This window comes from Sceloporus occidentalis, unplaced genomic scaffold, assembly GCF_023333645.1.
Source record: "Sceloporus occidentalis isolate IW3139 unplaced genomic scaffold, rSceOcc1.0.p SCAF_89, whole genome shotgun sequence".
Classification (NCBI taxonomy): Eukaryota; Metazoa; Chordata; class Lepidosauria; order Squamata; family Phrynosomatidae; genus Sceloporus; species Sceloporus occidentalis.
The window spans coordinates 1,406,309-1,419,045 of NW_028317069.1; the positions used below are offsets into that span (position 1 = coordinate 1,406,309).

Consider the following 12,737-nt stretch of genomic DNA (forward strand, 5'->3'; position numbering starts at 1 on the left):
ATGACACTTTAGTAAGAAACCTTCAGCCTAAATTCCCTTTTAGAACAAAGCAACATAACTCATTGTTTAGCAGTTAAAGCCCATTATTCCTTTAAAACATGAAACGTGCTTATATACTCTGTTTTGTTCTAAGTCACTGAGACTGATATATATTCCAGACTAAAATTGGAAGAATGAGAAATACAAAGTGATGTTATTTGCAAATAAGGAGAGGATTCCTATTATAAAGGGTAAACCCTGTGTGTCTGAAAATAAATCTATAGCAGTAAAGATAAAGCCGGATAGTTATGGCAGGAGGTTTTTTTTCCCCCAACGTTTTTTGAGAAAAGGATTTTTTTTTCTGCATTGTGGAATATATAACCTTTTTAAATGGTGCAGCACATTCGGGTTAAATAGAACTGGGTATTTAATATGACACCTGCCTTATATACTGCCCTGCCATATATAAAGTTTGGAGTCAGGGGATTGAGGAGCGCCGTTCTAGTCTGTCTCAAACGGCCGGTCTGGTCAGTTTCAAAAAAAAAAAAAAAAAATTCTCTTGAATGGTGAATAAGGGTCTTTATTTACTGTGAGTTGTTAAACACTGTCGCTGCACAGGAACCTTCGCGGGGCTTTGGTTTTGTGCCCCAGACATCAAATTGTAAACTCTCTCGGACGAGCTATTCATTGTACCTGTAAATAGCACTTTGTATTTATCTTAACATTTTCTGCGTCATAAAAAATGCATATAAATTCCGTGAGTCACCCACCACCGAGCTCGCCCGTCCGATCTCCTATGACCACATCTATCCCTCCTCCACCCCCAGGGACGATAAAGTGGCCAGAGCTACAAGTGGCGGCTCTCATATTGAAAGGGATATCAGGTTTATCATTAAACCCAAAGACTTGGACACTGAACTGTGTTGCAATGCAAGCATCTAATTGGCTAACTTAATTGAAGGCCAGCGGAGTACAGACCTTTTAAATGGCCTGGTATTCCCTTATTTCAAGGTTAGGCAACAATGGACTCTCTGGTTTTTATTTATTTATATATATTTTTATATATGGATCTCATTACCATAAGGAATATCCAGCAGCAAATGTATAGGCTTACTCTGGATGTCTTCACTAGAATAAGATGTATGAGCGTTCTTTAGTGGAGCCAAAACGTCAACTGCCTGAACATTGTCTCAATAACACACCGGTTACTTTGTGTCGCATTTAGCAACCAGGATCTTTCAAAGACTTGACTTCCCGCTAATCTTATGGGTTTACGGTCTGATATTGGCACGTGTATTATTTTTGAGATGGTGCCACCATTCATATGTTGCATTTAAAAATCTAAAATATTTCCCAAAATAACAATCCCATGCCTGTGTTGTATGTTACAACCTTTGATGGAAGAATGTATTCCACAGAGTTTTGGAGAAGAGCTTTCTAAAAGCTGTATTTGTATAAACGTATCAGCTTCATACGTTGGATTTGGTGGTGATCAGCTCATCTCGTCGTGAGTTCCTAGCTGTTTTTGTATTTCTTTTTTAATCTAATGAATTATGTATTTGCAGTTTGCATCAATCCTTGTCCCAGGAAGTAAATCTGAAGGAACAGTTCTCCAGGGCCATAAATATTTATGAAGGAGCTCTGAGAAATCGAGAAGAGTTGTTAAGCATTACCCAGAGGCAGAACCACGAGTTGGGTCTTCAGCTGCAACAAGCCCAGAACCATTGTGCCGAAATGCAGGAATCGCTGGATAATGCTGTTGCTTGTCAACGGGAAACCGAGGAGAAGGTGCACAAGTAAGTGCAAGAACGGTTTAAGCACCCCATAGGGCCCATCTTTCAAGTCCTCAATGGCTTTGTTGGAACTCATAAGACAATCTTCTTGCAAATATTTTCAATGAGTTTAGTTCCGTTAAGAATTGTATATGTGATTACATGAACTATATATGTGGCTCCAATAGCCCTATTACATAGAATCGTATACTTGGCTTGAATATTCAATGTCCTGTCTTCTGGTCTTCACCCTTACAAAGTCTGGCTGAACTAATCAACAACAATCAGCAATTTAACAGCGGACCTGAGAAGTTAATGGGGAGGAACCATCATGCAGATCTCAAGCAAAAGATGCCCACAGCATTACAAAGGTTTTAGTGAGTAGAACTGTAGGACTATGGGAAAGGCGGCAGACCCGATTTACACACTGACACTGAGAGGACCCTGCTCTTCTAGACCTGACTGTATTCTATAGCCAAACCAACTAAATTAACAGACACAATACATGAATAATTCCACCAGTCTGAAACCCATATGTTCCTCTAATATATTCACTTTACAGCTTTATGTTGTAAAAACCATAAAATGTATAATTTAAAAAAAAAAACATTTTATTCTATTCATGCAATCTGTCAATAGAATATGGTATGGGTCTCATACCACCAGCGTAGCATTATATCTCTCAAAAGTATTGATCTGGCCAAAGTATCAAACTTTAGCCTTAAAGGTTAGTGAATTCTCAGACGAGGCTACTCCCGTCTCGTGTTATTACAGTGAGTGTAATATAAGCTTGGGCCATAAAAATATCTTCCGCAGCAGTAGCTCCGTACTGTATAAAGAGACCTTTCACAGCCTCGGTCTGCTACATACAGGTCTGTGTTCATTTCCCAGGGAGATTTAGGACGGTACCTTTGCACAGTAGTCTATCGGCAGCATTCAAAGGACTGGCTACCGCCTTGGCTTGTATGTTGCGCTGGCCCTGAAAGTACACACACCATGAAATAAAGCCCACCCAGTGTTAAACTCACACAATAACAGCAGAATACACACAGAGGTGGCAGCCCTTTCATACTTTAGGCTCTGGATGCACAAACAGACAAAAACATCTGTTTTGGGGGCACTTCTGAAGCGCAGAAGAAATTAAGATCTCAGACACGTCAGCCGAGTGCGAAGTGACTACAACTTGGCAAAGATGCAAGAAGAGGGGGAGGAAGGTTAAAACGTGGTTACCTTTGCTTAACACGACTGTGAGAAGTATGCTCCCGCATCTTGCCCTCCATGAGAAGAAGCTGTGGAGGAAGCCCTTAGAAAGCACAAGGAATGTAGCGGTGTGGTGCGAGAGAGAAGATGACCAGTTCAGACTGGGGAGCAGGGCTTATTCCAGCGGCAAATGGAGAACGTACAGAATTATTTTTCGGCAGATTCTTTCTGTCCGTATTTCATCATTCTCCCTTCTGCTTATGTCTGAAGGACATGCAGAAAAATAACTTTGGTCCAGATACGTGGGTGTCTGCATGAGGAGTAGATGGGACAGTCTCTCCAGAAATGACCTCTCTAGATACAAGCTTGACTTGTTGTCTTTTTTCTGTCCATGTGCTACCTTACCAAGTATTTAATTTTTTAATGGGTTGGGGTTTCCTGTACTATGTGTCCCAAGGGGTCCTTGACATGTCATTCCACCTCTAGGCTCGTACTAAAAATTCAAACATTCTGTGAGAATTAGCAGATATAACTTTCTATGTTATAGATCTTAGAGGCTCTAGTCAAGTGATACATTTTATTGGTTTATTGGAACAAAAATGTAGATTTACATAAACTTTCAGGACTTTAGATCACCATACTGTACCAGCTTTAACTAAAGAGTCTTCTCTTGGACTAATTCATTTTCCTAGTTATATATCTTATGGACGCTCACAAATTAATTTACTCTGGCCATACTAACTGGGAACTCTTCTAACTGATACGTTCCCGAGACTCTTGATACACAAGATACTATCGTAGTTGATGATGGCAACCAATTGTCCCTAACAAACATCAGTCCTTATAAAAGTCTTTACTTGTTAGGAAGTAAGGGTATCCTGAATTGGCTGACCTGTATTCAAGCAGGGGGTTTCAACAGTGAGCAAATCGACAATCGGAATGCTCAAATCTCATTAAACCTGAGTAGAATGTGATGGGCTCTGGGAATCTTCCCATTCTCCCTGAGATTAGTGTAACATTCCTGGGACTCGGGGTTAAACCCTGAGAGTACAGTGATGTTTCACACGCTCTAACCAAACAAAAGTAATGAAAGTGCATAGGTCTCGCTCTATAGCGTTATGTGCCTATTTGCAGGGAGATGAGGCTAAATATTTTTATTGCATGTCTTTCACCGCTACTAAATTTGCTTAGTAAACACAAATCCGAATCGACCGTTGTTTCTTTAAGCCAGCGAGCATTTCTGCTTTTTTATACGCGCGTATGCCTTTTCTAATCTGTAAGTGAGCAGTTTACTTGTCGAGAAGCCGCTGTATACTTTAAAATACTATGTAAATATGCTTTTTAATTCTGGATGAAGTCTGCAATAGCTAGACCTAATTTGTTTGTGCTGCTGGTCTTACTAAATATTAGTCTTGACTTTACAGCTATTTGCCTCTGCCAGACACTCGCTTTGTGTCTGAAATATTCCACAACAATCAGAGCCCCGACTGTTCCCTCTCTGGCGTTTACCTAAGTATGCTTCGTATATTTTGCTACTGATAAATCAATAGCGCTGTGTTGTAATGTGCAAACTTCCAGCTGTAAATGACTTATAAGCAAACTCTAACCACAGGTCTAACGTGTCACCCCTGATCCTGTTGGCTTATAAAACATTTGGCTTTGCTTTATGTACAGTTTGCCTTGTGTCGGAGCTCAAGAGTGTGTGAACCGTAAGGAATATATACATCCTCCCTTCAGAATTTGGCTCTTGACTAGTATTTGCCCAAACATGCCCTGCGAGATTAATAGAAGGCAGCCTTATTTAATTAAAAAAAGTTTGCTTCAATAATTATTGCATACGTTTTATATTTTGGGCTTTAGTTGCTTTAAAGCCTTATATCTAATGTTTTAAGGAGTTTGATCTAGAAACGTAGAATTTGACCACCATGCTGCCTGTGACGTTTTTTCTGATCACTTTTATCCAATTTTTTTTAGGCCAGTATATCTTTATTTACACCGCCATATGTATGGCGGTATTTAATGTACTGGATTAGGCTGCCAATAGCTCTCCCTCTTTATAGGTGGGTTTGCTTGGGGTGGGGCTGGGCTAGCCCAACAATGCCTTTTAATGGAAGGGAACTGGGCTGGAACAAGGGGAAAGTAGTGTGGGGAGTAGGCAGAACATTTTTGGCTGGCATGGCATGGAGAGTTCCCAGGTTTGGTTAGATGACCACTGGATACGTCATACAAAGTGCTGCATTCCAAATTCAGGCTAAATGCCAGAATCGTATGGAATGCTCTATACCTTAAACTACTAATTTAAAGGGTCTTTCATAGAAACTGAACCCAAAATTATTTTTATGAAACCGCACCACTTGAAAAATACATAGCATCAAGCCACATACACCAGTCACCTGCAAGCCACGCAACTAGATTCTGCTTACCCTTCTGACCATGGAAAAGATGACAATATGACCTAAGACTAAAAAAAATACATTGGCCACATTGTATAGGTACCAAGTAAATAAAAAGGAAAAAAAAATAGCATAAATAGTGATTTAGGTTAAAAAAGCCAAGCTTAAAAAATTGATCTCCAATTGTGCCTCAAAATGGGAAAAATATCCTTTTTGTCTCCAAATTAATTGAAAGCTTTTTTTTCCATCAAATAAAACTATAAACTTGGATGAAAACAAGTTGGAAAAATCAATATGTGGAATAATGGCATTTAAATAATATATAAGTAAATTAAGCGGTGTTGAAAAATTAGATTATATGCATAAACAAGAGAAAGATAACACTGGCTGTATTTTCAGTGGTGCGTAACCAAGCTACAGGGGCATTAACAAAATAAAAAAAAAATAAGCAGGTATCTTCGGACCGATATGGTTTTAGGATTTATTCTTTTGTGTTACATACTGGGGTTTTTTTTATCTATTTTATTTCTTTGCATGAATGTTGGTGCATGCAAGGACATGTGGTGCTGTCGCTCCACTTTCAAAAGCAGTTTGACTTTAAGAAAATTAATCTCCGAGAGAAGGAAAGTGTGTGAAGTCTCGGTAAAATTTGGCAGACTGCTGCAGAGATTGAAATGAATGTGATCTTTGCAGCGCTTATGTTTGTGAAATTTAATATAACCTTGTTGCTTAATCTTGGAAGCCTTCTTTTAGGCTGTCATATTTTCAAGATGCAAGGAATACAGACCTAGACTTCATGTGTGTATATATACTGTATACTTGGACTCCGCTACGTTACTACAGGTCTAAACCTGTGTTTCAGAATTCTGAATGTCCGTTTCTAACCAAAATAACACCTCCTGATGATGAGCGTTAAAAATAGTAGTCACTGGGTCAGATTACTGGTCTGGTAATATGGGGAAGTGCCTTATTTTAAGAACATGCGAGGGGGTATGATGATGGTGAATGGAAGCTGGAGTGGCAGATCAGATGAGTGTGTGGTTTTGTCAGCCAGCGGCCCACCAGGCATTTATCCTGTGTGCCAGATGGCCCGTCCAAGTGTGATGAATACCATTGAGTATGTTTTATACCAGGGATGGACAGCTCAAGTCCTTGAGGACCACAAAAAAGTATCCCAGCCTTAGCACAGGCATCTAATTAAAACGTACTTGGTTTTAGATGAGGGTGCAGGGAATTCCTCGCCTGTTTGTGGCCCTTGACAACTGGAGTTGTATATCTCTTTATTATGACAAATATTTTGTGCTGCCTGTCATCGCTAATGAACTGAAGAAGCCCAGAAAGGCTGTGACATCCAGTAAAGCTACTGGCTACCATAGATTCAATCTGAAGATATTTCAGTCTTCTAGACTACCAAACTTCCCTACCATACTAAAAACTGTTAACAAAAAAAAATCTAACCAACCATCCAAATTAAATCCTTAACTAAACTGATGTATCCAGATCTCTACGGTTTATACTCTCAGCTTGAATTAAAGTCCTGAAAGCCATGCCAGAGTCACCTGGTGGGATGTCCCTTATCCCCACTATTATTCTGTATTCTACTGATAAGAACGTAAGAACTTCAGCTATTTTTGAAATAATGTGCGGCAGTCTGATATCTTTTTATCTATCTTTTTTTCTTATAATCTTCTTTGATTACAAGACCATGATAGATTCAGGTTTTAGCACAGTTATCATTGTTGACATATTTTAAATTATTGGTTACTTTCTCTTTTTTTTTTCCCCTGGCTTTCTGATGGTACTCTCAGAAATCTATGAAATATAAAATTAAACTAACGAAAAAGCTAGATGAAGATCTCTATATATTACAAAGGAACTCTGCTTGAGGACTTTTCTGCACCATATGCAATATTATGTTTAGTGACTTGTCATGAAAATTCCAAATGGATGTTTTTGAAGGCCATACGAGGCATCAGCACCTCTCCTACCAAACTTACAAAAGGTCTTCCTAATGCATAAAGCAGTAGTAACGGTCAAGGAAGCCTAACCCACCTACAACTCTTTTCGTTTTCTCTGCTGCTTCAATTTATTTTTTTCCATTTATTCTTCTGCTAATCTCCTTCTTCTGTGCTTTCCTTTCCTTTTTTTTTTCTTACAGCCGCATGTTCATATTGATGCTTTCAGATATTCAGATACATTTAATATATCTAGCTGTATGGTTAGATTTAATCTCGGTCTGATTGATAATATAAAACTCCAAATTTGATTTTTATTAACGTATTTGAACTTTATTTACACTGAAGCATCACATGATTGCACCTCCTGCAGGCATCTTTTGTGTGTAAACAGTCACACAGTCTTATAACGAGGCTTATTAAGAAGATTTCATAAGAGTCATATTAAAACCAACCAGGGACCACTATTGGAGATACTGACTTTAGTACTTAAGGGAGTTTGGACTTCTTCTGCTGAGCTGTCCTCAATGCATTTGTCACTGCACCATTACAAGGTTACGTGCGGTCACCTTAAAGTGGACCTATTACCCACACAGTGTACATCATTTAAAAGTCTGTATAAACGTGTGGAAATTAATTAGACCAAATCTTCTTGGATATCAAGATACAACGTATTTAAATAAATTATTATTTAATGTAATTATAAATATAACGGCTGTTATATCTTTTTGTGCCAGTGTTTACCATCGATACTATTTGATTCCTTTATATGAAAGGGCATATATAAAGTTCTCCCTAATGCATTTAGAGCGACTCATGATATGTTTGATTGGGCTCTGCAGCATGCTAAGAAAATAAACCTTTGCCGATCTATATCTTATTCTTTCCTTTTGGAAGTTTATACAATGCAGAACACGTTTTTTAATCCTGATTCTATAGCAACTGCCTTTGTGTCCCGTGGCAAACAAAATCTGAAACATTATGTAAAATTTTGCATTATTCATATTAAAGACTTATGGGAAGTGTTTTAACATGAAACAGTACTAGGAATTACACTTCTAGGTATAATATATATATATATATATATATATATATATATACTCATACATACATTAACATAACTTATAAGTAGATTTCTGTAAGAAGGTGATAAAGTAATCTAGTCTATAAGTAAAGAAAAGAGCATTGAAAAAAAATTGCCAACTGACTTATATAGAGATCTAAAAAGTATTAAAAATTAAGTTTGTTTTTATAAATAACAAGATAATAAAATGTGTCCCTTTAACAGTTCAGTGCAGACCCCTGGCACGCAAAAGACCACGTCTGTTGACAGATCTACACTTAATAATAAGTAATATAAAGTTATTTTCATTCTTGCTCTCGGGCGAATCTAATTCTCCCTGGAGCTAACTGATCGTCACTTGCGGCCAGTGATGTAACCTGATTTGCATGTCATCTGCACATTTGTGTAAACTGTTACTGCTAGAGGCTGCTGCCGTTTCATTTCTATGGAAATTAGATAGACGTTTGGTAACTAATAGCGCCGCAGACTGAAATGAAGCACGGGTTAAGTTACTGTAAAACACAGCCCCGCTGAGCCACATGTGTTAAAGGGACAATGCCCCTGACAGTCCCCTAAACAATGTGTATTACAGTATTATGTGAGTATTTAAATATGCATTTGTTTAAAAGCATGGGAGAAACTTCAGCTACTGAGCTGCAGCTGCCCTCTCCTCTGCTTGAAGCAGTTGAGCAGTGGCAGAAAAGAGCTCCCACTGGCATCAATAGGAGCCCTTCCTGCACAGAATAAATAGCATGGGGATGAGGGAAGGGGCAAAATGGGACAACAGGGTATCTGTGCTGAGCAGTTCTGGCCGTCACACTAACACACGCACGCTTTAAAACACAACATACACTCATACACACACACACTCTAGCACCAAACATTAACACACACAAGCTCACTCTAACGTACACTCCAACACCATACATTTACACAAACACTAAAGCTTAATATACACAAGCATAGACCATGATATGTTTAATCTGCTAAAACCACCATATTTACCCATCAATAGCTTCAGCAACCAGAACCGGTTGAAATCCTGTTACCTTCTACTATCATTAACCCTCTGGTTACTAATGGAAGATATAGTGCTGACTCAAATTAAAATAGTACTCTGCACTGGCATGATTGCAATTTTTATGTAATAGTATATTTTATGGTTCCAGTGAAGAAAAAGTAGTGCAATAGTTGCCCAGTCCCATTGCTTGTGAATGTGTCTTGCTGCGAGTATGGATGGCGATCCTTGATGGCATACAAGCTCTGTTGGCTAGGAAAGTGACTTAAGCCCTGAAGTAGTACTGTCCCCATGTATAATGTATCCTGAGTTTTAGATAAGCCCCAGATGATATGTTCTTCCACCCATCTTGCCAAGAGGAAACAAAAGGGCTGAATTTGCATAGGAACTGTTCTACCTTAAGATATCTTTCGTTTCACCTGTAAGGAATAAATGTACTGAAGTGGAGAAATTCGAGGACCTGTGTGTGAGATCCGTCCGTTAAGAGCCGCCCGATAAATTGTAAGGAAATGTTGTGGGGAATATGTTCGCTGTTCCTTCTTTATTATTTGCATCTGTCTTTTTTTATTTATTTATTTATTTATTTTCTTTAAATAATAAAGATGTGAAATTACATCATAGTTATACATTGGATGCAATGACCCACCAAATGGGCTGATGAAGAAAATATATATCAGTTCTGCGCCCATAGAGATCCTCCCTGTGAGTGCATGATCCTTGTAGCAGGTCACGTATGTGCAGAGCTAATATGACAGCCTGGAGTTAGGGCAAGATAAGTATGATTTTCATCTAGTAGTGTGCTAAATAGTTATCACAACAGCTTTTTGGAGTCCTTCCTTTATTTAGCAGAACACTAAATGAGGTAGACCAGATCTATTTGAATACATCTCCTGTGCCATGGAATCCGCTATTCACTGGGTGATTATCCGCTCTTTGAAATTTCTCCTCCTTTTTTGCTCATTTTGTGTCTTCTTTTGGTGGCAGCTGGCTCTGGTGGAATTGAAATATTTTTTAAAAAGTACCATGTTGAGAAATCGATCTTCTGTTTCTTCCTCTACAATTACACTTATTGACTAAAAGCACAAACTGTGTAAAGAACTGTATTTTTCGGTAAGGTCATGCCCCGGTGACGACTCATGAGGACCTTTAGAGGCGACCTGGCAGCAATGTCTGTCCTGGTGTCTTCCAGAAAAAAAGGAAATGATGGCCCAAAAATTGGCCCACCGAGTACTACTTTAAGAAAAATCTGCTCTGGCTTTTATGTGAAGAAGACCGTTTTCTCTTAATGCTTGAAGTTGTGGTAGAACAATCCATCAACACATTCATTGGCACCAACATAATTTATTCTGTTCAGTTTCGTCTTTCACGTTATCTCATTTTTGGACTGTGTGTGTTTATGGTCTTTTCAAACCTTGTGTTTTACAGATTGGAACGACTGGTGGACGTTCTTCGGAAAAAGGTTGGGGTTGGAAATGTCCGGACTGTGATATGATTTTAACGACTAGGATACAATACTTTTACATCTGTTGACCTGGCGGTGGGGTCTGTCTGACATGTAAACAGTACCGCATAAAGCGGCTGGAATCCACAAGCATAAAGCGCTTTGTGAGAAAAGCGAAGGAGAACTTGGATCGACCCCGCCAAGTCAACAAATCCAGTCGTTAAGTATTCTGTACGCTCTAGCTGAGCCTTCATTGTGAATATTCAACATATTCACACTGTGGAAAATGGTAGGTGATTAGAATTGGTTATACGGTATGTGTGCGTGTGTACATGTAACAAGGGGAAAAAAAGATATATATTTATATATATATATATAATATATATATAGTTTGAAAGTGCGTGGAGAGCAATCTAAGCATTCATTCTAGAAGGAACTTTTGACCTTTTAATCTGCAGAAACGCACCTCTTATATTAAACGGAGCTCACATTCTAGGTATTTCCATTGTTGTGGCTTTGAATAATCTGGCACAATTTGGGAATTCTTGTACTAGGCCACTGTTCTAAATGGAGCGCTGCTGATAGGCTTTATTCTCTCAAATAGAAGTTTCAATGAGACTTATTGTCAATTCTCCAACTCCACCATGCATTATGAAGGGCTTACGCAGCCAGCTTCACTGTGCTTGCCCTGTATAATGCATACTTTAATCTGAGATTTCTTGAAAGTCACTGTGGCTTCGAGCAGGACAACCTAAACAGAGTTGGCCCATTATAATAGTTCAGTGGGTGGAAACCACTATTGTGAAAAGTCCAGCTTTAATGAATAACGCTCAAGCCCAGTGTATCGTAACTATTTTTACGCTGCCAGCCCCGCTATGCAGCAGTTGCTTTACACAATGTGCCCCTTTGAAAGTTATCCAAAGAAGGTGGCCTCACTATTTTTATTCAATCACTGAGATGGTGAAATCGCACATAATTAATAGAATAGATCTGATTTTTAGATATCACGATATCTGTAAGAAAAGTTTACATGTTCTTTCATAAAAATATTTAATAAAGTTAGTAGAAAACACAATCTATTAAATTCTGCTGTGGTTAATCCCTTACTGTCAGCCAGGAGAAACCTACAGTAGAGTGGACTTTTAGGAAGCGGCATATTCTGATGACTTTAAAGAACCTCAGTTGGGTATTTATTGTAAAGTTTGTTGTCAGGTTCCATTATCCATAAGTGTTTACCAAATTAATTGGGTAGAAATTATACTTTAACGCAATACAATATATACTATTTGGACGAAAGTATTGGGACACTTTTTCCCCATTTATCCAGTAGAGCATTAGTGAGGTCAAGCTGTTATTGATGTTCAACAAGAAGACCAAAATGTTGTGGAATACTGAAGGGGGGGGACATACAATGCTCTGCTTCCAACTTTGTGGGAACAGTTTGTGGAAGACCCTTTTCTATTCCAGCATGACAGCTGTTATATCTGCAAAGGTGGGGGGGGTGCAACTACAAATTAATGTCTATGTCTATGAATACAATGTCATAAAGGTCTTTGTTGATGTAATGGCCCATATACTATATATATATATGTATATATATATATATATATATATATATATATATTTATATTTGTCTTGAATTTTAGTTCATTACACAATGCAGTATTTCACGTGGGCTCTTTAGAAAGTCCTTGTTTTGAAGACTATTAAGAAACATTAGTTTCCAATGGAAGCCCTTACTGGGAAAGGCACCTATGAGTCTTCAGTGCATTTAAACATGGAAGCTTAGAACTAGACGGCAGATAAGAACCCCATCAGCTCATCTAGTCTGCCGGTAAGTGCAATCCGTTCACCAACAGAAACAGCTAAGGAGCTTTCTTTAAGTGTGCAAACAAATCGTATTGTCCTTGATTTTT

General features: G+C 38.5%; 1 protein-coding gene across 1 annotated transcript in view; it reads left to right on the plus strand.

The window, feature by feature from the left end:
* LOC149284672 (mirror-image polydactyly gene 1 protein-like) overlaps nt 1-10,872 on the plus strand; it is an 80,401-nt gene extending 69,529 nt beyond the window's left edge. Inside the window, exons 9-10 of the mRNA XM_089496303.1 lie at nt 1,545-1,775; nt 10,806-10,872. Coding sequence (XP_089352429.1) covers nt 1,545-1,775; nt 10,806-10,872 — 298 coding nt within the window. The remainder of the gene's footprint in view (nt 1-1,544; nt 1,776-10,805) is intronic.
* Nucleotides 10,873-12,737: the final 1,865 nt, after the last annotated feature.